Raw genomic sequence first — 26,923 nt, forward strand, 5'->3', positions numbered from 1 at the left:
ACACTCCAGCCTGCTACTACAGAGATTACTCCAGAGGAGTGGTGCAGTGAGAGAGACGAGTGTTGGGAGCTCATCAGTGGCTTGACACTTTGGTTCATCTGGCAGGCCCGCTGTTTCCGCATCTTTGAGGCTCGCCCGGTGCCACCAGGAGAGACTGTTCGTGACTTTTGGCATACTCTTAGAGGACAGCTTGAGGGACTACAGGGAAGCTCTGATCGCATGCGGGAGCGCCGCGAGGCTTTCCTTCGACTCTGGCGCCCTTGGCCTTTCTACACCATAGTCCAGGGTGTGCTCAGATGGCACTAACGTCCACCTGTGTGGCTCTTTCCTCGTCCCATCTCTTGATTTAGCCTCATTGTATATATGCTGTTTTTTCATTGGGAGTCTCCCCATCATGTTTGTTGTAGCCCTCTCTTGTAGAGGTGGTTGTAGCCCTATGGGCAGTTTTCATTAACTAATAGAAGGATCTTTTTCTCGGGAAAAAAAAAAGAAATATCGAAAGGGGTGCCAAGGTGTGGGGCCAATACTCTCTGGGAATTTTCGCCTATACACAGTAGAGAGCGGTACTATTTCAATTACTTGTTAACTTTACACAGAGCACTGTGAAGAAAAGAGAACACAGATGCGTCCAGCGACTAGAATGTCACTGCGCACACGAGACCGACACCCTTTAGGCCCCAAAGACTGGTGCCCCTTTTGGTATTTCTTTATTCAATCGAAAGTAGACGATCTGAACACTTAGATCAAACTCGTCCAAACCCGGTGAGGGCTGAAACGCAGGTTTCTGACCTGATTTTGGCAGCATAACGGCGCCAGAACCCCTGTAGGTCAAAAGTACCTGTCTAGGATGGTTTCCCTCGCAATTTAGAAGCTTTCTAGTGAGCTGTAATAGAAATTCAATGTGCTGTAATTTCCCTGTTTTGCCACTGCCAAGGGCCCAAAGCCCTGTCTAAGCATGCCAAGGCCTTCCCGAGGCTCCCCTGGTGTTCCCTTGCAGTTTAGGAGCGAAACCCTAAACTTGTAGAAAAACACAGTAGGTTGTAATTCTCTGTTTTGGATCGTTTTTAACTGTTTGCCAAGGCAAGAGCCTTCTGAATAGGAACCGGATTAGCATCCACATGTACGCACGGTTTCATCGCGAAAGATTGTGCATTTGGAGAGTTTTCTTGCATGAAAACTCATCCAATTTACAGGGGAACTGTCTTATTGTGTGCCGGAGCCCTTGGAACACGCATAGACGTGTTCGCTCCGCTAGATGAATTCTGGGCCACTCGGCAAGTCACAACTTTTTAAGTTGGTGGGAACTAGGGAATTAAACCAAAGGGGCAAACTGGACACTTAGCGGTAGCAGAGCCACCTGCAGAACACCTCATCAAAAGGGGGAGCCCAAATGAGAGAGAAGGCTGATTTGAACTCCAGTGTGACCTACAGGTGAGTAGTGGGTGTATAGGTTTACAGCTTTAATGGAAAGCTTGTCGTCTCCTTTGTCTCATGTAGCGCAATGATTTTCTCTCGTGCATCTCTCTCTCCCCTTTGCACATATGGTAATGCCCCACTACTTGGGCTACTCAGATGATCATGTACAGTTCTGAGGGTTTTATGCGGCACATAGGCTTCCATACTCATCAGAATTTAGTGCTAATTGGCCCACCCAGTCCCAGACCAACCGACCTAGACTCCTGATGTGAGAAACGTGTTCGGCCGCAACTGTTTCACACTAGCCATGCAATGTCCACTTTCACCTTTCCAAGGGTTCCGGGGAAAACAAGTAAAAAGAAAATTAAACAAAATATGTAGTACATATTTAAATAAGGCAACAGGAAAAATACAGCTCTTGGTGACACACCCCACCCTTGAAATACTGCAAGCGACCTCGCGGTCGCTTGCATGCGAATAACATATATTCTATGATGGAAATCCAAGATATACATGCTTATGGAAATGAAGTGTTGGACGATGAAATAATCCCACCAACCTAGCTACCACACATATATCAAGCATAGAAGTCTTTTTGTGTATTCTCAAGCACAAACTTCACTAGCCAAATTCTGTATGGAAAGAGTGAATACAATTGCTTAACTACTCCTTTGAGCATCATAAACCATGCTCTCACCGGGCTCCAAAGAGCTACATCAAGTCACTGTAGGTTCCATTCCGAAAGGCTTCAAGATATAGTTGCAATAGCTGAGGTGAATCAACCAATTCAGACTCTTCCATCCATTTAGCTTCCAAGGATGGACAGTTCTTGAACTTCACCAGATAGCGTCTTGCAACCTTTCCTCTAACCTTCCTTTCCTTATGTGCCAATATCTGTTCAGGAACAAGAATCTCATCCAATTCCTCCACTTCGGGCTGTTCCTCATCAAGCATATTCTCTTGCACATCACCAACAAAGGGCCTTAGAAGGCTGACGTGAAAAGTTTTCTAGCCTTTTGGTAGCTTCAATCTGTAAGCTACATCACTGATCTTTTTTGAAATTTGAAAAGGACCATAATATCGCATGCTGAGCTTAGGAAACAAACGTTGCTTGCCTTTCCTTTTCCTTAACTTGGCCTTTTCAAAGCGCAAAAGTACCCAATCACCAAGTGAAATAGAAGTTCACGACGGTGACGATCAACAACTTTCTTTTGCTTAGCCCGAGTCTTCTCAAGAGTAATCTTTATCTTCCTGTATGTTTCATCCATATCTTGCACAAACTTGCTTGCTTCAAATATCTTGTCCTTAGTTTGCAAAATGGGTGGCACTTTTTCTTCCCTCCTTCCACTATCTCAAATGGTGCTTTACTTGTTGACATATGCACAGTGTTATTGTAAGCATATTCAACCAATGGGAGATGGTGTTCCCAACTTGCCTTGTGCTCTGACACATAACATTTGAGCAGATCTAGGACAGTGGAATTTTTCTCTTCTGACTGTTCATCAATTTGTGGATGAAACGAAGATGAGAACTTTAGCGTAGTGCCCATGTTCTCAAACAATGCCTTCCAAAAAAGACTCGTCATACGTGGATCCCTGTCAGTGACAATTGACTGAGGCATTGCTCATGAATATCTCAACCATGTGTTTTGGCTTTATCTTCTTCCTAACAGGAATGAAATGGGCCTGCTTACTGAACCTACAAATGATAGTCCAAATCCCATGATTGCCTGTTTGCGTTCTTGGACGATCAAAGATAAAGTCCATCACTATGCTTTCCCATGGCCTAGTAGGGATTGGCAATGGGTGCAACAATCCCGGTTGCTTTTTCCTGTCAAATTTGACTTTTTGACATACTAGGCATGATCTTACAAATGTGTCAACATCTTGACGTAAAGCTGGCCAATAGAAAAATGCCTCAACCCCTTTCACTGTCGCATGAATTCCACGATGCCCAGCATATGGTGGAGCATGACTTTCCATCAAAACCTTTGGCCATAACTGTTTAGTAATGTATAGCTTTCCACGCATCATGAGAAAGTCATTCTTAAGCAGTGCTCATAATGTTGCCCATCAACAAGGTGATCATAGTCCTTGCAAAATTTGAATCTTCAGCATATTGTGTCTTCATTTCGTCTAGTTCACAAAGGTACGGAATTGACATTGCTGAAATTTGGGGCTTTCGTGACAACGCATCAGCCACCACATTCCTTTTCCTTTGCACATGCACAGTTTGAAAATGGAGCATTGACAAGATGTTTGCCCATTGCATATGTTTCTCAGACAACTTCGTCTGCGTGAGAAAATATCGCAAGGTTTGATGATCTGTTTGGACAACAAAATCAGCCCCTAGCAGATAGTGTTTCCAACTAGTGAGAGCGTAAATTATTGCCAACAATTCTTTCTCATAAACTTGCAAGTTCCTTTCGGTCTTCAAAAGAATTTTGCTCTCATATGCGACTACTTTGCCATTCTGCATTAGAAGTGCGCCAAGGCTGTGGCCACATGCATCACATTAAAGATTTGGCAAAATGATTACCGGATCTGAAGGCAGCTTCTCTTTCAAGTGTTTGAAGGCTAGAATTTCCTTGGGTGTCCACTTGAAAGTAACTCCTTTCCCTTGCAGTGCATGGAGTGGAGAAGCAATCTCAACAAAATTTCGGATGAACCTCCTATAGTAGGAACATAAGCCTAGAAAGCTTCGAATGTCATGTATGGACTTCAAGTCTGGCCATGACCTAATTGCTTCCACTTTCGTAGGATCCATGCGTACCCAATCCTTTGAAACAATGTGCCCAACGAAGTGAATCTCTTCATTGAAGAATTCACTCTTCTTCGCATTTATGAGGAACCTGTTCTTGCGTAACTCTTTGAAAACTGCGGTCAAGTGATCCCTATAGACAATCATGTCATCAAAGAAGGTACCCACGTAGTTTGTATGTGGTCTAAATATTCTATCCATCATTCTATTGAACGTGGCAGGAGCATTTGTGAGACCGAATGGGATAACAAGAAACTCATAGAGACCAATTGTTGTCTTGAACGCAGTCTTGTGGACATCTTTTGGCCTAATGCATATCTGGTGGTACCCACTCTTTAGGTCTATCCTTGTAAACAATGATGCTCCCTCAAGCCGGTCAAGAATGTCATCTATCCTCGGTATGGGGAACCTGTTCTTGATGGTATTTTTATTCAAAGCGCGATAGTCAATGTACATGCGCCATGAACAATCCTTCTCTGCACCAGGAGTACATGCGAACAAAAAGGGGATGAACTGAGCTGAATCAGCCCCTTCTCTAATAGCTCGTTGACCTGACTCATAATCTCTTTTTGTTGGGCTGCACTAACCTTGTACGGTGGTCTATTCGGTGGACTAGAACCTAGCACAAGATCTATGGTATGATCCTCAGGTCTCTCAGGAGGTAACTCCCTTGGCAAAGAGTCCGAAAAACAATCAGTGAAACCACTCAGAAAAGTTGACGTGTCTTTATTTGAGGTAAACAAATTAGATACAACTTCAGATACTTCTTTTGCAAAGATCAAGTACGCAGAAAGATAATTCTTTATTACAAATGAAATAGAAAAAGCAGAAACAACTGGAAGAGAATCGCCTTTTAGCTTTACATCAAGGACATGAGTCTTTCCTTTGTGTACAAGGGTAATCTTTTTCTTGTAAGTATCCATCATAGCATGCAACCTGTAACACCATGGGATACCCAATAACACATCGCAGCCCTCAAGTGGCATAGTATGAAATTCTTCATACCCATCTCCTCTGCACGAATGCCCAACTTTGATGCCAATTTTGGTGATATGAAATTTGCATGGGCTCCTTGATCAAAGAAAACCAGCACTGTCTGGTCTCTAACTTTGCCCCAAGCTCGCACAGTTCTGTTGCATCTATGTTTGGCTGGTCACCAACCAAATCTGGGACAAGTCTTGCACTGGGCTTTGGCTTCTTCCCTTTATGCTCTGACTTGTCATCCTTATCCTGTGACTTCTTTTGTGGGCATTCATTACCAAAATGTCCCTCCTCTTCACAAATGTAGCATTTCTTGGCCTCTCTTAGAGCTTTCTTTTCTTCAAAAGATTTGCCTAAAAAATGGCTTTTCTGTCCTTGTCCTCGCCGAGAAGTAGATCTAGGCTGTTTCTTGGAGGTGTCAGCTTCATCATTGGAGGGTTTCTCTATGGGAGGTACAAATCTCCCTTTGACAGATTGCTGGCCACTCTCACATTCTCAATCAACTGTGCCGCCATAGAAGTAGTCTTTGTCAGTACTGATTTTCTTGGGCAATCTGCAGCAGTACTGCTCAATCTGTTCTGGCAATGGCACAGACCTATAGGAGGTTACTCGCAAAAGTGCGGCCCAGAACTGTTTATTGTACTCCTCAAGATTTGCACATTGTTTAGCATTCAACTTGTGCCATTTTGTCATCACATCCACTTCAAAAGAGTTTGTCAGCCATGCAGGTGCAAAAAGCTGTTTGAATTGGACCCACGTTGTTGGGGCTTGACCCTGATTCAACAATGGGGTCCACCATTGCAGCGCATTCCTTTTCAAGAAAATGGCAGCCTTGCGTATCTTCGAAGACTCTGTGAAGTTTCCTCTTAGCATAAGATGTATCGAACTGCTGTATGAAGGTTGATTCTTAGTTCCTCTAAAAGTTTCAAACTTCACTCCTTGCCCACCTTCCTTGGAATCCTTTGGCTGACTCAAAGGAGTCACATTGTCATAAACAGGTGCCCGCAAAAGTGGTGCTCCAGGATTGATCATTCTAGCACTCGCATCTCGTGTTTTACCTATCATATTTGCATTTTGGACAGATGGCTACGAAAAGCCATACCAAATTGTGTTCCAGGCATTCTAAATTGACCATAGGAACCCTAAAAACTTGGTTGAGCACCCATGTTCCTGTACATAGAGTTACCCATGCCTGTTTGCATTGTCCCGAACACATTCCCTGGCATATAACCTTTGGAAGGTCTAGCCATGGCTTGGAACACTGAACCACCTCCAAAATAACCAGGGTATGAAGTATGCTCTGAACAACTTGTCCTCTTCTTGAAGAGTTGAAGGAACTTTCTCTGTGCCATGTGAGGAAGGGTCCTCTTCAAGAACTTGGTCTCTCTTCTCTGCCATAACCACAAGCTCTGTGTTGCTTTCACCCACAACTATCCACGCTGCACGTTTTGAAGAAAAAGTGACTATCCCGTCGATGGAACCAATATAACCGGCTTGGACACAGTAGAGAGCGGTACTATCTCAATTATCTGTTAACTTTCACAGAGCACTGTGAAGAAAAGAGAACACAGATGCGTCTAGCGACTAGAATGTCACTACGCACACGAGACCGACACCCTGTAGGCCCCAAAGATTGGCGCCCCTTTCGGTATTTCTTTATTCAATCGAAAGTAGACGATCCGAACACTTAGATCAAACTCTCACAAAACTGTCCAAACCTGGGGAGCGCTGAAAACGCAGGTTTCCGACCTGATTTCGGCAGCATAACGGTTCGAGAACCCATGTAGGTCAAAAGTACCTGTCTAGGATGGTTTCCCTCACAATTTTGAAGCTTTCTGGTGAGCTGTAGCAGAAATTCAGCGTGCTGTAATTCCCTGTTTTGCCACTGCTAGATGCCCAAAGCCCTGTCTAAGCATGCCAAGGCCTTCCCGAGGCTCCCTTGGTGTTCCCTTGCAGTTTAGGAGCGAAACCCTAGACCTGCAAAAAAACACAGCAGGCTGTAATTCTCTGTTTTGGATCATTTTTAGCGGAGCGAACACGTCTACGTGTGTCCCAAGGGCTCCCGCACGCAATGGGATAGTTCCCTGTAGTTTGGACGTGTTTTCACGTGAGAAAACTCTCCAAATTCGCAACCATGCGTACCCGTGGGGGATTAGCAATTAGTTTATCCTGTTCCTGTTTAGAAGGCTCTTGCCTTGGCAAACATGCATAAAACCCTCAGAATTGTACATGATCATTTGAGTAGCCCAACTAGTGGGACATTCCCATATGTGCAAAGGGGGGAGAGAGATGCATGAGAGCAAATCATCGCGCTACATGAGACAAAGGAGACGGCAAACTTTCCCTTAAAGCTGTAAACCTACACCCACTATTCACACACACACACTGTAGGTCACACTGAAGTTCAAATCAGCCTTCTCTCTCATTTGGGCGCCCCCTTTTGCTGAGGTGTCCTGTAGGTGTCTCTGCTATCGCCAAGTGTCCAATCTGCCCCTTTGGTTTAATTCCCTAGTTCCCACCAACTTAAAAAGTTGTGACTTGTCGAGTGGCCCAGAATTCATCTGGCGCACACAGGCTTCCATACTCGGTGCTAATTGGCCCGACTTGTCCCAGAGTGACCGACCTAGACTCCCGACGTGAGAAACCTGTTCGGCCTAGCCATTGCACACCGGCAATGCAATGTCCACTTGCACCTTTCAAGGGTTTTGGGGAAAACAAGTAAAAATATGTAGTACATATTTAAATCAGGCAACAAGAAAAATACACCTCCTGGTGACACCGGCACTTTGTGCCGCGTGTGCTTTGTTTCTTTCTGTTCAGTTGTTGTGGAAGTGCTTAAAGTCTATTCAATTTGTTCTTGTACGTTGGTACGTGGTGCCCGTGCCGTGACAATGGTATTAGAGCTTCAAGCGTGTGCTTTTGTGAAAGCATACCAGTCCCACCAAAGAGCAAACAGAGCAAATCGGTGCTTCCAACGTCTATTAGAATTCTACCTTAAGAATCTTCGTGTCGCGACTCCGAACTTATCAGCGGCCAGCCACTCCCACCCTTACTTCATCGCGCATTGGGCGTGCTCCCGTCTTCACGGCTTTGTCGTACAGGGAATAAGCCATAAAGAACCCAAGATATGGCGTTCATGGATTCAAGAGAATACTTGTAGATTCTCCTCGACAAGGTTTGTGACATTCCTTCGCGGCATCCTCAGCAGAATCTTCTGATGTTGCAAAGTTGTCAACAGTTTTTGAACTACATGTTACCCCCTCTGATGCCCTAAGTGGTACCTCCTCCTCCGGCACTAGAAAGTATGAGAGCTTCCAACTAGCAACTTTCCCAGCTGTCTGTTCCGAGCGGGGGAGTCTTCAGGAATATGGTGCAGCCATCTGACCCTGATTCTGTGTAACCGCCTTTGCCACCGCCGTTACCCCCACCACCACCACCACCACCACCAGGCTACAATGGTCGGAGCCCTTATGGATACCCTTATTATTCCATACCCGGGATACACGCCTAACCAACCGAAAGATTTCAAGGATGGCGGCACGATTGTCAAAATTTTCACTTTTTCCGGGGTGAGATCGGAAGAAAGCATTGCAGTCCTTACAGCAATTCGACAACATCTATGCTTTGGGGAACTATACAGAAGAATCCAATATTTCTCGACCTTGGGAGTCCTCATACACCAGATTCTGATGGTTTTTTGACCAGAGGGAATTTCTATAAGAACCTTTTAAAAGTGGGTGTGCCAAGTGTGCTAAGTACTTAGCCTCTGTAGGACCTGCACAAAGTGTACTTCCAAACAGGTACCTAGTAAGGCTTGCACACACACTTGTGCACTCATGTTTTGCGATTCTGGTCAGTACTTGACCACAAATATGCGTACTTCTAGTCTAGACTACCAATTAGCGTTGCCGGTTGCATGAAATTTGAGTGCTCCTTTTATAATCATACATGCAAACAGGGTTATGTGAGGGTTGGAACTGATGTAATGGATCAGTTCAGACATGCAGTTCTTTAGAACAGGCTCACAGAGTTAATCCCCTAGGGTTAACTAGTATACGGATTGGATCTGAATGGTAATAGCATGTGCACCTCGAGCCCATATGGACATGACAAATACATAGCACCTTGCAGCATGTGAAGAATGACACAGATATGCGTCAAAGTGTCTGGTTGTGAAGCAGCTAATACCTGATATTCAGAGGCAGCATCGTTCTATATCATGGTAGAACCAGTGGTATGTGCGGTCATGTTCCTTGAATGATTATTTTAATAGAAGTGGGTTGAGTGGAGGTAGTCCTATGTATCGGCATCTGAGGAGATTTCTTACCAGTTATGCAATGTGAGTGGGGTTTAGCTTTCTCTGTGAAATTTGTTTTTTACTACTACAGCTTTGTCTCGTCTTTCCAAACTTGTGTGGGGTACTACATAATGTCAATTGTCTGTTTTAACAGGTTGGACAGATCTTTCAGAAATTTGAATGTTACGGTAATGTGGATGAAGGTCTCGTGCGCAACGTGGTGAGGTGGAGTGTGCCAGGTGTTCTTCAAGTAAGGAGTCTCAACATGCACTGACATGGCATGGTGTGCTGTTTGAGGGTATTATGTATCACACTTTAGTTCAAAAAGCAATATCTTGAATCAGGATGCAGATGGTGCAACGTTGACAGTGACCGCCAAGTTCTTTGTAGCGAGCTCGAGGAATATTGCTCTAGAGTTTGAAGAAGTTCGTTTCTTGTGCCTCTACAAAAGGTTCTGCTAGAGTTCAGAATTGGGTTAGGAACACTGCATTGTCAAAATTTAATGCTCATCAACTTCTTGCTATACTTTCAAATAGTTTGTCCTAACCTTCATTAAGACCTCTGAATAGGCAGCTTTGGGAAGCATAATGATGAGTGAACAGCTCCAAGGTCTTATTGCCCCAGCGCTTTTACCTCGCACATTTCTCAACTTGGAGGTATGGTCTTTGTGTCCTATCTTGTTGTTGCTCTCAATCAGCCACTCTTTGGGCATTACCCTTCAGCAAGTCAATTGATTTTTCTTTTCTTGCTTATGGAGGCTACCTACAGATTTTACAGCTGATTCGGGGATTCAATGCAAGGTTTCCTCTCAGAACAAGGGACACAAACACCTTGGATAGGAGGTATATCAATGTCTATGCATACCACTCATGCGATCCAGCTGCTTTGTTGATTCATTTATTTTATCGCAGGGCTCCCTTGGGACTCTTGTATTATATTTCATTTGTGGACAGCACGATGCTCATCGGAAGGGCCCTTGGGAATGGGGGCATATTTATTTTCAGCAGGACCCAGCCCCTCCAGTCATATTGAGCACATGGTGAGCCTGCTGGCATCATGTTTAAGTCATACTGGAGCAAGCATCCCCTCACAATATCAAGTTTTTTTTGAACTGGTGTCTGAACATTCCAAGAAAATACTATTTTTTTCATTGTTTGTTTTCGTTAGGTGTTCGAGGGGTGATGTGGGGTGCTGGGAAGATGCTTCAAACAATGAGAAAATAACTGTGCATGCAACCATAAAAAACTCGATTCCATTTCTCACAATGGTTTGTAATATGCCCTATTGCTTAGAGAAAAGGCTTGATGCATGCTTGATTCAAAAGCATTCTTTGAATTAAATCTCTATTTTTCCAACATTCTTCTTTTCAAATTCCCTCTATGTGATCAAAATTCACATGTATATATAGAAGAAAGTATGTATTTTGTGCATATATGATGCCTCAATTAAAGTGTAGCCTAGTGTTTGAGTCGAACATTGTGTTCGCCAAGTCTTGTGCTTTTAAAAAAGTCCATTTGTATAATGTGTCGGTTTCAGGTGCTTGCTTGAAATCCCTCGCAATTCGATTGCTTGCATGGAAAGGCCTTCGATAGGTTTTATATTTATTGCTGGAGATTGCTTGCAGTTCTCTTGTGTTATTGATCAATGTGATTGTTGATCACCTTAGAAAAAATTGCTGATGTGCTTTGTGTTTTGTCTAAATCCTGTACTTTGGCGTCCTCTCCCTCTTTTCAAAGTGGACACTAATGGTTGAAAAGAGTCATGTTTAGTAGAACTTTGAGCGGGTGGGTAGTCCGAATTTATTAGGACTGATTGTCTTGGGCTGCTTCATTGGAACATGTGTAAGTGTTCTACATGAACTAGTTCAAAGCACCAAAAAACACTCACAGAGAGAGAGAGAGAGAGAGAGAGAGAGAGAGAGAGAGAGAGAGAGAGAGAGAGAGAGAGAGAGAGTTTTTTGCTATTAAGAGTGTATCAAGCAAAACAGGAGTGCTCTAGCTCCTCTTAAGCCTGTAATTCACTTCCTACTAGTTAGTCTTACTCATTTCATGTTCAGCCTAAGAAAGTTTTGAATTATGGAGTGCCAATTTTTACCTTGATAGCATTTTGTCAATGCTGTGGATTATTGATACTTTGATTGACATTAAATACCATGATCATGTAAAATGCATTGTCACTTAAAAGTTATGGACGCATTTTTGTCAATGCGTTTTCAGCAAATTGTAACAAAGAGAATGCCATTGTCAATGAGAATTTTGACAATTGCTCAAATTCTAAAAGATCTTGTCTGACCTCACGCGTGTGGATGCCTTATACGAAGGGGCTTGCGATAAGCTCGAGGCCAACTTAGATGCTGAAATGAGGACTTGCATATTGTAGGTCTCTACTACATAGTCAAGAAGAATATAATTAGAAAAATGACACTCCACATGGTATGAAGGTGGAAGTAGCTTGGGCAAAAATTCAATGTAGTCTGGGGATTATAACGTTCTTCTAGTGTTCGGTTGCAGAGGTTTGTAGCTTGCTAGTTCCAATCCAAGAACCTCTCAAGATGAATGTGGAATGGATGATTCAAATTCTACTAATTTAGTTAGGTAGAGGTGGATTTAAGGCTTAAAAGAAGATAGTGAGAAATGTTGTTTTGTCTGCTGATGCACTCTCAGAAGCATTGAAGCTCTCTCTCTCTCTCTCTCTCTCTCTCTCTCTCTCTCTTTCATGGTCATGTCCAAGGTGGACCCTTGCGATCATGTTTTGTAGATTGCCATCGCTTTGGTTGGTTTTCATTAATGCACTAGCATTGCCTAAGAAGCAACTATTTTAGGAAAGATCTCTTGAACATTTGACTAGTTGTCACATTGGTGCGGCTTGTTGAAAAAGCCTAGGTAAATGAAACTTCTTGCAAGAGTGACATTGCAAGTGGTATTAATGCCAATCACATATTCAATGATTGGCAACGTTGACAGTGCTATCAAGTCAAAAAATTGACACTGGTATCATGGTGGAAATAGCTTGAGCAAAAATGTAGCAAAAATGTCATTGTAGCATTCTCTCTCTCTCTCTCTCTCTCTCTCTCTCTCTCTCTCTCTCTCTCTCTCTCTAGCAAAAATGTCATTGTAGCTTGAGCAAAAATGTCATTGTAGCATTCTCTCTCTCTCTCTCTCTCTCTCTCTCTCTCTCTCTCTCTCAAAAATGTCATTATAGCTTGAGCAAAAATGTCATTGTAGCATTCTCTCTCTCTCTCTCTCTCTCTCTCTCTCTCTCTCTCTCTCCTACTTTGGTCTCAATATTGTGATACGATGGTTATACTCTCTTGTGTAATGCTCAACTTGGGTAAGTAAACCACATGATAGACTTTGGATAGTGTAGCCAATCCCTAAACTATTTCATATGATATTACCAGATAGCCTAGAATATCGTACCTATATGCACAAGATGGAACTTGCCATACATAACCCTTTGAGCAATTCGGGCCGGTGGAACCTTCCACTTAAGCTTAAAATTTGCGGCTCTCCTTTGGGCCGAAACCCCCTTTTTTGGCTTATAGCACCAGGGTTTATATGCATCTGGTTGAATGCACCCCTAATGTAACATCTAATGGCCTAGTAACTTGTGTGTAGCGGAAAATAGCATAGACATAGTGAGCATTTCAATAGAATAGATTCCTAATGAGCATAGCAAGACTGCTTGGATGGAGAGAGAGAGAGAGAGAGAGAGAGAGAGAGAGAGAGAGAGAGAGAGCAACAAAAAGCATAACACCTAGTTAGATAGTCATGAACAATACTTCAACAGAGAGAGAAATTGAGCTATTGACAACAGGTGAGGACCGGATTTACATGGAGCCGGTCCCCCCTCCAAAAGGCTTTGTATTATAGGTTTCCCCCATCAAGAGAGACATTTTACAATACAATATTTTGTGTTTTGATAGTGCAATGAAGATGGAAGCTTCAAGCACCAAGCTTTACACTTGAAAACCACAACATCAATTCCCTCATGGTCTCAGACCCAAGACCTCACACACCTTTGAAGATGGTGAGAGCTAGCGAGGTATGAGAGTAGATCGAGAGGAAGGAGTATTCTTATGAGAAAGAAGTATATCTCCTCACATAATCAGTCATAATAGCTTAGCATAGCTTAGTAATTAGCATGGTAGAGGAGATGAGCATGCATTGGAGCTTGGCTCTTGGTTGGATTTGCATCACAAAGCCAAGAGTTGTTGGTGTAGGCCTCCCTTCTCACAAGCTTGGAGTAGATGATGAGCTTTCTATTAAAGCTTGAGAAGGAGAGAGAGTCTTCTTTGCTTCACACATGAGATTGTGTGAGTGTGTGTGTGATAATGCCTTGCCAAAATCAGCCCCCTCTCTCTCTTGGTCGACCTCCCATGATTTTTACTCATGCTGGTATGCCATTGGACCCTGCAAAACTTAGCCAATGATAATTTAAGAAGCATAAGTGATAGCCTTGTGACATGTGTCCCCCTTTTCCCTTTTGTGAGAGCTTTAGGTATTTAATTAATGCAATTAAACTCTCATTGGATCCCTTAGTCTTCTGGACAATAGGAACCGGGCAAGCCATTGGGCTGCTGAATGCTCATTGGACCCCTTGGGAGACTGCCCAATAGTCTTCTGGAGAGCTTAATTTCTATTGGTTCTTTTATCAAGTTTTTTTAATGAAATAAACTAAATGTGCTCTAGCCTAATCCTCATTAGTCCACCTCTATGGCCATCCAATAGGATTTGAATGCACCTTGGGGGAAACCGGCCTAGGGACCTGACATGTGTCTCCTATTCCCTTTGTGTAAAGGGAGCCTGCTAGAGTGTGTGTGTTTCTCTCTCATTCCCTACTAAAAGGGCTCGCCCCCTCCAAGATAGGAATGTGGAAAGACTTTTGAGTCTTTCCACAAGCATTCAATCTTTCCTAGGTTTTGACCATTGAACTTAACCTTTGAATTTTGGAACTTTAGCATTTTGGAAGTCTTAATGGGATGAACCTTAGGGTCTGATGCCCATTGTTGCACATTTCTCTTTTACAGATGCCCCCCCCCTTTGGATCCCTATTTTCCCTCCTTTGGATTGCTACTGTGACCGGTCTGTCAGCTAACCAATATTCTAGCTTTTTCTCCTCTGGTACTTCGCCATATTAAATGATCAATTTAACATGAGAAAATCATTTATGAGAATTAGATATTAGTTATTATGACATTACCTCTCTCTTGAAATCATAGTCGTCCTCGACTAAGGGGTAGAGAAGATAAACCTATTCATTAGTCCTTTTTCTAGCGGGTAGAGGATCCCTATTTTACCCTACGACGTCGTTCCAGAATGGATGACTAATCCATTTGGTACTTGAGAGCCTAAGCTTCCGCAAGCATGTCTGCGCATTAATCCTATCAATCTTCCATAGTAGAGTGACAAGCTCTACTTGGTGTTTGGAAGACGTCGTCTCTGCAAATTTGATCCTAAGCATGCATACTACTTAACATTGTGCACAATAAAGAAAAAGAGAGTCTTATAAGACAAAAACTTTGTTCATTTTAGACATTTTTACATTTGCTTACTCTAGGGAAGCGTCGTAAGCATTGACAAGGTTTAGGTTATATGCCTTGCATCCATCTAGTATCTTCAAAAGGATAGTTCTTAAACTTAATAAGATATCGCCGGATAATCTTACCGCCTCTTAATAACTTGTCTTCATGTCAGAGAATGGACTCAGGCTGCAACACCTCTTCTTAGTCCTTGATCTCTGGTGGGTCTTCAATAGTTGGTTCTTGAGGTGGCTCTCCTTTGTAAGGCTTTAGTAAGCTCACATGACAAGCATTATGTATGAGCCAATGACTGGGCAACTTGAGTTGATACGCCATCTCATTGATTGGTCTAAGAATCTGGAAGGGACCGTAGTACCTTTTTGCTAACTTAGCATAGTACTTTTGGTGTCCCATAGGATTCTTGCCTGTCGTGTGCCTTAATCGAGCCTTGGGAAATTTAAGCAAGACCCAATCATTTTGTTTAAGAGCTTGGGCTCTTCTGTGCTTATTAGCAATAGCCTTTTGCCTTTGTTGTGAGATAGAGATAGCATCCTTGATCTTTTGGAAAGATTCTTGTAGGTCTCGGCTATACTCATCTACAACGAAGATCTTCCCGTGTACCTTAAGTAGCAGGGGACTTTTAGATCTTTTCTCAATTACCTCGAAAGGTGCTTTTCCCGTGGAGGTATGTACAATATTATTGTAGGCATACTCCACTAAGGGTAAGTACTTCTCCCATTGGGATCTTTGATCTACTTCCGTTACGTAGGCTATTAGTAGATCAAGAATTGTTAGGTTAGCTATTTCACTTTGGCTATCCGTTTGCAGGTGATAGGCCGAAGAGAAGTTTAGCCTTGTTCCTAAATTCTCAAAGAGACCCTTTCAGAAATTACTGGTCATTCTAGGATCTCTATCTGACACTATGGACATTGGCAAGCCATGGTACTTGAAGATTTGTGATATGAAGAGGGTTGCCATTTGATGGGCTTTGGTAGTCTTTTTGACATGTATAAAATGAGCTTGTTTGCTAAACCTGTCTACTATCGTCCATATTTCCATATTCCCATGGATAGACTTAGGCAATCCAAAGATAAAATCCATGGATATGCTCTCCCATGGTAAATTGGGGATTGGCAAAGGTTGAAGCAATCCAGGTTGCTTCCCTATATCAAACTTTGTCTTTTGGCATACCACACATTTAGAAACATACTCTTGTATGTTTGCTTACATGGCAGGCCAATAGAAATATGTTTCTATCCCTTTTAGGGTAGACTGAATCCCTCTATGCCCCGCATAAGGAGGAGCATGAGATTCATACATTACTTTCTCACGTAGTGAGTTAGTAACGCATAGTCTATTGCCATAGAGAAGATAACCATCTTGTAAAGTAAATGGTTCCTCTTTCTTCCCTAGTGCAAGGGCTGAAATCACATCTCTAAAATCGAGAACAATAGCGTACTCATCTATCATAGAAGATAGATCATTGTGAGTTGCTATGGAAACTGCATTCACTCTCGGCCGTCTTGAGAGTGCATTGGCTACTTGATTATGCTTGCCAGCAATGTGAGCAATATGAAAATGAAATTGCGAAAGGAAATTTGCCCACCTCATTTGTTTGTCGGAGAGCTTGGTCTGCGTCATGAAGTACTTAAGGCTTTGGTGATGCGTCCGTAGAATGAAAGGAGTCCCCAATAAATAGTGCTTCCACGAGTCTAAGGCATGTAGAATTGTGAGGAGTTTCTTTTCATATATGCCTAGAGCTTGCTCAACAGGGTCAAGTATTTGACTTTCATAGGCTATGGCGTGCCCTTCTTGGAGCAAAACAACTCCAAGGCAACCACCACAAGCTTCATGTTGGACCTCAAATGGCTTTGAGAGATCCAGCAGTGTAAGCACAGGTTGAAAGGTAAGCTTTTCTTTGAGCTTTTCAAAAGCATTGTTCTCCTTGGCAGACTATGTATATTTAACGTTTTTCTTTGTTAGGTCATGTAATGGCCCCTCGATTTGTGAGAACTATATCCACACATACCTATAAAGCTTCTTAGTTCATGTAGAAACCTTGGATTAGGCCATCCTTTTATTACTCTAGCTTTGATGGATCCATTTGGATGCCATCTTGAGAGATAATGTGACCTAAATACTGAATCTCTTGTAAGAAAAACTCATTTTTTTTTAATTAATATAAAGTTTATTCTCTCGTAGGACTTGAAATATCACCTGGAGGTGTTGCTTGTGTTCGTCTAGTGAGTTAGAGTAGATGATTATATCATCAAAGAACACTCCAGTAAAGGTTTGGTGAGGCCTGAATAACTTCTCCATCAAGCGGTTGAATGTGGCTGGTGCATTGATCAAGCCAAAAGGCATGACAATGTATTCGTAAAGACCAAACGTAGTGCGAAATGCGGTCTTTCAATGTCTTGATCAACTATCCTTATTTGATGGTAGCCACCTACCCATGGAACGGTAAACCTATTCTTGATAGCGATCCTATTTAGTGCTCTATAGTCGACACACATATGGTATGTGCCGTCTTTCTTTTGCACTAAAAGTACGGGTGAACAAAATGGAGATGAGCTAGGCCTAACCATGCCCTTCTCAACTAACTCATGCACTTGCCGCATAATCTCTTATTGAGCTTGAGAAACTCTATAAGGAGGTTTATTAGGCGGTGAACTTCCTGGAAGAAGTTCAATTGCATGGTCATCATTGCCTTGTTTAGGAGGTAGTTCACAAGGGATGCCGTCAATAAAAACATCTTGAACTCCCTTGAGAAAATTGGATAACTCTAATTCCTTGTGATTGTTTATATTTTCTTTTGCTAAAGCATTAGGTTCATTTTGAGAATATTTAACAAAAATCATGTACATGGAAATACAACTCTTTATTGACTTATTTAAAGCTTGCGTATGTACAATGGGTATGGTGTTACCCAACTCCTTAGCATCTACGTACATATCTTTTTCCCTAAACCTAAAGTAGATTTGTCTTTTAGGGAATTTAACATTGGCAGCCATGTGATCAAACCATGGTGCCCCTAGAATTACATCCTCATGCTTGAGAGGAGAGATAAAGAAGTCCTCTTTGTCCACATAGATTTGGACATGGAGCCTCAATTTCCCAATTAAGGGAGTGACTGAAGCTTCTTGCCCCTTGACAACACCATCGACGGGTAGGACATCTCCCATCTCATAGGCTTGGATGCCTAGCTTGGTGGCCAACTCTTTCCCCAAGCATGGCATAGAGGAGATCCTTTGTGGTGAGCATCCTCTTCTTGGATTTAGACCAAGGTAGTTCTAGGAGGCTCATTTCTTGTATTCTTGTGGGGGCAAGCACGATAGGCATGCCCTTGCTCCCCACACTTGAAACATCAGTTATCTTTACGATAACGCTCAAACTCTTCAGAAGAGAGTTTATTTTTTCCTTTATAAACTCCCTTCTCCTTAGCTTTGTTGTTGTTGGCGTTGCCTTTAGGAGACTTTTGGACATCCTCCTTCCCCTTAGGCTCATTATTACGGTCCTTGTTCTTCATGGGCTTAAGATTTCTCTTAGCCCCTTGTTGGAAATTGATTTGTGAACACATGGTATGGTGTATGACCGCATATATGGTGTGTGGTCTATGGGAGTTGACATACTCCGCCATATCTTTAGTTAGACCCACACAAAATTGTTATTTTTGCTCTCCAAATCCATCTTTTTAAAGACAGTGGCTTTGGGATGTAAGTCCCAAAACTTGTCTACATATTTGTGAATAGATTTGTAGGGGGAGAGCTTCAAGCTTCGTCATTCAGTGAGTACTTTGCCTTTGGCATCGGTAGCCAAAAACTGCTTCATGATAGAATCTCTTAAAGCTTTCCATGTTCGTGGAGCTTCACCATTTTCCAGTAGGCTAGACCATCATTGCCTGACGGACTTTTGAAAATGCATAGCTACATGGTGTAGCTTAGAAGACTCCGTGAAGCCCTCATCTCCAAAGGCTGCATCGAATTGTTGAATGAAAGCCAAGACTTTGTCTGTATCACCAAAGGTGCCATCGTAGGTAAGGAAAGAGACGTTCTTTCCTCCCTCTTTGAACATCTTGATCTTAGACGACCTCTTTCACGTGGCATAGGATTTCCTATGGCCTTTTCTGTTTGGTGGTTCGAAAGTTGCACCATCACTTTCTTCAAAGGAGGAAGAATTTGAGGAGGATGGAGAAGAGGGTGACCTCTTTCTCGCCTTTTTCTTCTCTTGTTCCTCCTTGTCTGCACCATCACTTTCTTCATAAGAGGAAGAGGATGAAGAAGATGGAGAAGAGGGTGACCTCTTTCTCGCCTTTTTCTTCTCTTGTTTTCTTTCATCCCTCTTTGAATTATGGTATGGAGAAGTGTGCGATGGTCTTCTCCGTTTAGGGTGTGTTGGAGAGCGTTGTGCCCGCCATCTTCGGGGAGCCATCTCCGCCGAGGTGGCAGGAGAGTCACTTCTTTCTCATTCCTTTAGTGGGGGCTCTACCATTGAAACTTGAGTTCTCCTTTGGGAAGGACATGCATCGTCAAGGAGTAGATTTTTGAGCCCTTCATACGAACCCTCGTCTTCTTCCCTTATCGAAGAAAGGCCTCTTTTGGAAGTCTCACAAGGAGGCTTCTTAGGTACTCTCTCTTCTTGGTGGGGAGTTTCAAGAATCCCATGAGCACATAGCTGCCATTGCACTTCACTTTGGAGGGATGGATTGCCTGTTGGAATTAGGGTTGCAGAGAAATGCACACAGCTTGGAGAAGATGAAGGAAGCTCAAGGCACACAATAGAGAGTGTATTACTTAGTGTGCAATGGAAAGATAGATATCCCTAGAGTGATGTGCGTATATACAATGCACGGGGGAAAAAACCTCCTAAAGAGGGGAAAAATGCCCTGGCGGTCCTAGTGTGTTCACACACATCACTACCATATGTATATGGTAACAAATCCCCCTTGGAGTGATGCGGTGAACGAGAGCTGGCACATGAGTAAAGGGAAGTGCCATGCCCTAAGGACATGATCAGTCCACAAAGGGGAGTAAGCCCAAAGCTTTGCGGAAAGCTTCAAGCTTCTCACAAGACAATGCCTTTGTGAAAAGATCTGCAAGGTTGTTCTGTGTTGCCACATAAGCCAAGCTGATCTCTCTTGCTGAGAGCCTCTCCCTCACATAGTGGTAATGCACCTCAATGTGCTTTGTGAGAGCATGAAAAACTGGATTCCTCGCAACTGCGAATGCGCTCTGACTGTCAGTGTAGATAGTGTTGGCAGTGTCCTGTCCAACACCCAAATCAGTCATAAGGCGTCTGAGCCATACACACTCAAACGTAGTTGTAAAGACTGCCCTGTACTCAGCCTCACAACTCGAAGTGGCCACAGTAGGTTGCTTCTTGCTCAACCATGATATACATGAACTGCCAAGCATGAAACAAAAACCACATGTGGACACTCGTGTGTCAAAAAAACCAGCCCAATATGAGTCCAAAAAAAGCATGTAAGTCTGGTGGCAATGATCCCCCCTTGGGATAAAACAAGCCAAGATGTAAAGTGCCACTAAGGTAGCGGAAAATCCTCTTGACAGCCTGCCAATGCTTAGACCCTGGGCTATGCATAAATGTGTTGACCTGTGAGACTGCAAACTGAATATCCGGCCTCGTGTTGCATACATAAATGAGGCAGCCAACAGCAGTTTGATAAAGAGTGACATCAGCAGGATTGCCAGCATCATGTAGACTCAACTTCAAACCTGTTTCCATGGGAGTGGCAATCGGTTTGCAATCCTCAAGTCCAAACTTACATAGCAATGTCTCTATGTAACTTTTCTGACACGAGGCAATACCACCATCACACTGCTTAAACTGTATACCCAAGTAATGATGCAACAGCCCCAAATCTTTCATCTTGAAAGTGGCATTCAAATCAGCCTTAAATTCAGAAATATGTCTCTCATTTGGTCCAGTGATCAGCAAATCGTCAACATAAAGAACCACAATGAGAAGTACATCAACCTCACGCTTTACATACAATGTGCTTTCTGTTGGAATGTTACGAAACCCTCGTTTAACCAAACGAGTGTCAGCTTTCTCATACCAAGCACGAGGAGATTGCTTCAACCCATACAAAGCCTTCTTACATCTGCGCACTTTGTCCTCTTGTCCTTTTATGACAAAACCGCGAGGCTGCCTTACATAAACTTCCTCAAATATGTCACCATTCAAGAAAGCAGTAACAATGTTTGATTGATGTACATCCCAACCAAAATGAGCTGCCAATGCACATAGAAAATGCACAGTAGTCATACGACAAGTGGGAGCAAAAGTCTCTTCATAATCTATGCCTTTTTGCTGTGCATAACCCTTTGCAACAAGTCGAGCCTTATGGCGATCGATCTCACCGTCCGGCTTGCGTTTCAACTTGTAAACCCACTTCGTACCAATGGCCTTTTTGCCAAGAGGCAAATCACATAAAGTCCATGTGTCATTTTCTATAAGTGTATCATATTCTGATTGCATGGCGGCCATCCAATTTTCAAATTCTGTGCTTCATCAAAAAACAGAGGCTCCTCAACATCATGTAAGCTAGACACAGCCAAAGCATAACAATATGATGCATAAGATGCATGGCGAGAGCCTAAATGAGTACGACTAGACAAAGGTGCATCCAATTTACTGTCACGCAAAGTGTGCACCAGCCATTTTGGCATACCTCTAGCCTGCTCATTTTCAGCCCTTTCCTCATCAAGTACATCATGTACATCTGCATTAGTAATAGGCTGATATGTAACATTTTTAGAAACCCCCATAGGCTATACATTTGCCTCATTAGAACTTACATTCGTATTTCCACCATTGAAAAGAGGCAACAAAGTGTAATAAATGTCGTGTGAGCTTACATTACTGTCTCTAGTACATGACAGCAAGGGCTGAACAAAATCTTCCACAAACACTACATCCCGTGAAACCAGAATACGTTTTGCTTGCGGATGATACAACCTATAACCTTTGCTTTCAACACTATAACCAACAAAAATACATTTGACATCGTTATCATCCAATTTTTTGCGCTGCGCTTGTGGCACCAAAGTATATGCCAAACAGCCCAAAACACGCCATGCTTCATATGGAGTAATAGACTGCAAAGCTTTTGTAGGACACCTATTTAGTACATAAGTGGCACACATGATGGCCTCAAGCCAAAATGAATGCGGCAAAGCTTGACTTTTGACCATACATCGTGCCATTTCCGTAAGTGAACTATTTTTCCTCTCAGCAACACCAGTTTGCTGAGGTGTATAAGGCACTGTACATTGGTGTTTTATTTCACGACTAGCCAGAAATGCATTAAATTCTTGAGACATATACTCCCCCCCTCGATCACAACGGAGGGTGCCGATAGTACATTTCGAGACATTTTCAGCCATAGCCAGAAATTGTTTGAAGCACATAAAAACTTCGTACTTCACTTTAAGCGGAAATACCCATGCATGCTTGGAGTAATCATCAATGAAAGACACGAAGTACAGGTAATTGCCCAAGGACGGAGTTTGCATGGGCCCACAAACATCACTATGCACAAGCTGCAACCTGCATGTGGCCCGAACTGAACCATCCTTTGGAAACTTAGAACGCTGCATCTTACCCAAAATACAGCCTTCACAAACATGTTTGACAGGTTCTTGAAGAGGCGGCAAAGAAGCAACCATATCAGATTTCTGCAAACGCAACAAACTAGAAAAATTCAGATGACCAAAACGTGCATGCCAAAGTTTTGCATCTGAAATAGCCCTTGAATCTGCAATAACATTTGTAAAATTTTGTCCACACTTGTCATACAAAGTAAGCTTATACAACCGACAACACAAAAGGCAAGATGCAACAATTTCATCACCAAAACTGAGATCATGAACTGTACATCTGTCATCCACAAATTTGACTACAAGTCCAAGTCTAGCAAGTGCGGATACAGACAAGAGATTCTTCTTGATCCCAGGTACATAAAGAGCATCAAAAAGTGTGAAGGAACTGCCATTTGCAGAAGTAAGCACAATCTTTCCAACTCCCTGAACCGGATAAGAGGCATTGTTGGCACAAGTGACTGAATTCCCATGAGGGACAAACTCGAGAGAGGTAAACAATTCACGATGTAAGGTAATGTGCTTTGTAGCACCAGTGTCGAAATACCACACATGTGAATCTGCAGCAACTGACAAGCATGCATCATGGAAAGCAAGATTGTAAGTGCACTCTGCGCTAAAAGCCCATTCTACATCAACATCAGCATCACAGTCTCCTTTCACAGAAGACTCAACAATGGCTGCATTTGTAGTGGAACCAGCATTTGGAGTGGAACCACCCTCTTTCTTCTTAGCCTCTTTGGCCTTCAACTTAGGACACGACTTGATCAAGTGATCATTAGCTTTACAATAATGGCAACGCATCTTCTTTTTTCCCTTATCACCAGAATTTCCAGACGAATTGCTGCCAGCAGAAGCATTATGAACAAATTTTTTGCCACTCACAGCAGAACCATAAGAAGTGGCTGCATTGCTGTTACCACCCTTTCTTTGAGAAGCAATAAAAGCCTGACTGCACGCTGCCTAGTCCTGTTTTTTCTGGAAAGTGACTCTTGTAACAGCAATGTGCATAATGCATCAAACTTGAAAACTTCAGGATTTCCTTGGGTCATAAGTCTCCAAGTACTAGCAAAAGTCTAGTAAGAATCTGGTAAGGCATCAAGAACAGTCTGCACTAGGGAACTTTCTGAAATGACTTCACCTTTACAGAAATGAGTTGCTCTTGACTAGCAAGGAAAGTGTCCATATCAGCTTCCTCATGCATAATCTTTGACTCCAGCTCTTTACGCAGCAAAGAAATTTTAGCCTCACTGCGGCTTGCATAAAGACCTGCTAGAATATCCCAAGCCCGTTTTGTAGATTTTGCTGAACGGATGTGAGGAACAATGGTGCCCTTCACAGAAAACACAATCAACGCATGAGCCTGCGCATCCTTAACATCCCGAAGAGCTTGTTCTGCCATAGGCAAAACAACTCTAACAGTAAAAATCCTTGCAGCAAGACCTGCAACATCCTCAACATCGCCTACATCGTCAAAACCAGGACGTACATCAATGCCCTGCACAATATTCCAGACGCCCTTTGACACAAGAACATGTTGCATCATGTAAGCCCACATAGGGTAATTGTCCCCATCCAACCTGTCCTCACCAGCAAACATCTTGAACACATCTGTGTTGTTGTTGTCAGCCATGGTAAATGCTGCACCTTATGTGAAAACTGCCCAAAAATAGGAGAAATGGAGCGGAAACAACACGTGCTATATAGCACATACCGTAGAAGACTATAAGGCACCTATTATGCAGAAAACGGCACTGACAGAGATTTTGCACAAAATGACGAAATTGCCTGTGCAGACCTGCCTACAGTGGAAAGGGAGGTCAAAATGAGCCCAAATCAAAAATCTGAGCAGACCAAGCTCTACGAGCTTGCCCGAAATATTTGTCAACCTGCGAATGCTCACCAAACCTCCCTGTAATAGGACAAAGTGAGCAGGCATGTGCTGGAGTAGCCGGCCACTAAGCCCGGGAGGATGTAACCTGCTCTAATACCAATTGTTGGAATTAGGGTTGCAGAGAAATGCACACAGCTTGGAGAAGACGAAGGAAGCTCAAGGCACACAATAGAGACTGTATTACTTAGTGTGCATTGGACAGATAGATAGCCCTAGAGTGATGGGCGTATATACAATGCACGGGGGAAAAAACCTCCTAAAGAGGGAAAAAATGCCCCGACGGTCCTAGTGTGTTCACACACATCACTACCACATGTATATGGTAACATTGCCCATGGCTTGTTGAAACCTAGAAACAAGGTAGTTAACAAGCATAGGGGCATCATTAGTAGCATGCTCATTAGCAAAATCAAAGCTATCAACATTAATTTCACTCTCTTTCCTATTGTTAGCCATTATAACAACTTTTAGGTGTAAATGTTTAAGCGTACTTTGGCACTTCAAGCCCTAGTTGCTACTTCTCTTAACCGCTTTAGAAAAGCACTCAAGCTCCTGTACCCGTGGCCGGAATATCATTAATTGCAAGGAATAGAAGAGAGGGTCTTTCAACACCAAAACAGTACCAGTTCTTGTGAAGCTTCTAATAGCTCAATAGTGGTTAAGCCGTAGGCAAGCCTCGTAGGACTCCACTGTTAAGACCATAGCTCTCGACTGTGATGCCCCATTATCTGCACAAAGCAGGCGCACTGCAAGGCTCAAAAATCCCTATTCTACTTACTCAATTGCAATTAGTAATACCAACCATTTATAGTTAGCTTGAGGACCTCCCTTCTTGAGCAAGAAAAGAGAAACCTTGTGCTTTGATACCAATGTAGCATTTAATGGCCTAGTAACTTATGTGTAGCAAAAAATAGCATAGACATAGTCAGCATTTCATTAGAATGGATTCCTTATGAGCATAACAAGAGTGCTTGGATGGAGAGAGAGAGAGAGAGAGAGAGAGAGAGAGAGAGAGCGACAAAAAGCATAACACCTAGTTAGATAGTCATGAACAATACTTCAAAAGAGAGAGAAATTAAGCTATTGACAACAGTTGAGGACCGGATTTTCATGGAGCCGGTCCCCCCTCCAAAAGGTTTGTATTATAGGTTCCCCCATCAAGAGAGACTTTTTACAATACAATACTTTGTGTTCCTTCAATAACTTGATGGTGCAATGAAGATGGAAGCTTCAAGCACCAAGATTTACACTTGAAAACCACAACATCAATTCCCTCATGGTCTCAGACCCAAGACCTCACACACCTTCGAAGATGGTGAGAGCTAGCGGGGTATGAGAGTAGATCGAGAGGAAGAAGGAGAATTCTTACGAGAAAGAAGTATATCTCCTCACATAATCAGTCATAATAACTTAGCATAGCTTAGTAATTAGCATGGTAGAGGAGATGAGCATGCATTGGAGCTTGGCTCTTGGTTGGATTTGCATCACAAAGCCAAGAGTTGTTGATGTAGGCCTCCCTTCTCACAAGCTTGGAGTAGATGATGAGCTTTCCATTAAAGCTTGAGAAGGAGAGAGAGTCTTCTTTGCTTTACACATGAGATTGTGTGAGTGTGTGTATGATAATGCCTTGCCAAAATCAGCCCCCTCTCTCTCTCTCTCTCTCTCTCTCTCGGTCGACCCCTCATGATTTTTACTCATGTTGGCATCCCATTGGACCCTTTTGAACTTAGCCAATGATAACTTAAGAAGCATAAGTGATAGCCTTGTGACATGTGTCCCCTTTTCCCTTTTTGTGAGAGCTTTATGTATTTAATTAATGCAATTAAACTCTCATTGAGCCCCTTAGTCTTCTAGCCAATAGGAATCCGGCAAGCCATTGGGCTGCTGAATGCTCATTGGACCCCTTGGGAGATTGTCCAATAGTCTTCTAGAGAGCTTAATTCTATTGGTTCTTTATCAAGTGTTTTTAAATGAATTAAACTAAATGTAATCTAGCCTAATTCTCATTGGTCCACCTCTATGGCCATCCAATAGGATTTGAATGCACCTTCGGGGCAACTTGCCTAGGGAGCTGACATGTGTCTCCTATTCCATTTGTGTAAAGGGAGCTTGCTAGAGTGTGTGTGTGTTTCTCAGATTATTCACCAACTATATTCATCTGCTCCCCTCAATAAAGTCATGGTTTTCCCTCCAACAATACCTGATGCACTTGCACTATTGATTTGGACGATCTCCCCTATACTAAGGCTATGACAACAACACACACAACTTTTGGCATTCCTGGATTTTTGGATCCTGCTGCTGGACTCGATGCTGAACTTGAAGCTCCTCATGCTGCTGTATACTTTTACCGTGTTGGTCTAGATGCTGATGGAATTTTCCCCACTGGTTTAAGGGCTGCCTATTTTACAAAGGTGAGGGTTATTTTCCCC

General features: G+C 42.8%; 1 protein-coding gene across 2 annotated transcripts in view; it reads left to right on the plus strand.

The window, feature by feature from the left end:
- Positions 1-10,928, plus strand: part of LOC147451211 (putative plastid-lipid-associated protein 10, chloroplastic) — a 61,021-nt gene extending 50,093 nt beyond the window's left edge. The window contains exons 4-9 of one of the 2 annotated variants that reach the window (XM_086520881.1): positions 9,609-9,704; positions 9,799-9,879; positions 10,024-10,110; positions 10,223-10,296; positions 10,366-10,493; positions 10,622-10,928. In XM_086520881.1, the coding sequence (XP_086377007.1) occupies positions 9,609-9,704; positions 9,799-9,879; positions 10,024-10,110; positions 10,223-10,296; positions 10,366-10,486 (459 nt within the window). In that variant the 3' untranslated portion in view covers positions 10,487-10,493; positions 10,622-10,928. Of the gene's footprint in view, positions 1-9,608; positions 9,705-9,798; positions 9,880-10,023; positions 10,111-10,211; positions 10,297-10,365; positions 10,494-10,621 lie in introns of those variants that run through there. The other variant, XR_015189317.1, reaches the window with a different exon arrangement.
- Positions 10,929-26,923: the final 15,995 nt, after the last annotated feature.

The sequence above is a fragment of the Adiantum capillus-veneris genome, chromosome 9, assembly GCF_014529385.1.
Source record: "Adiantum capillus-veneris isolate H3 chromosome 9, ASM1452938v2, whole genome shotgun sequence".
NCBI classification, from domain to species: Eukaryota; Viridiplantae; Streptophyta; class Polypodiopsida; order Polypodiales; family Pteridaceae; genus Adiantum; species Adiantum capillus-veneris.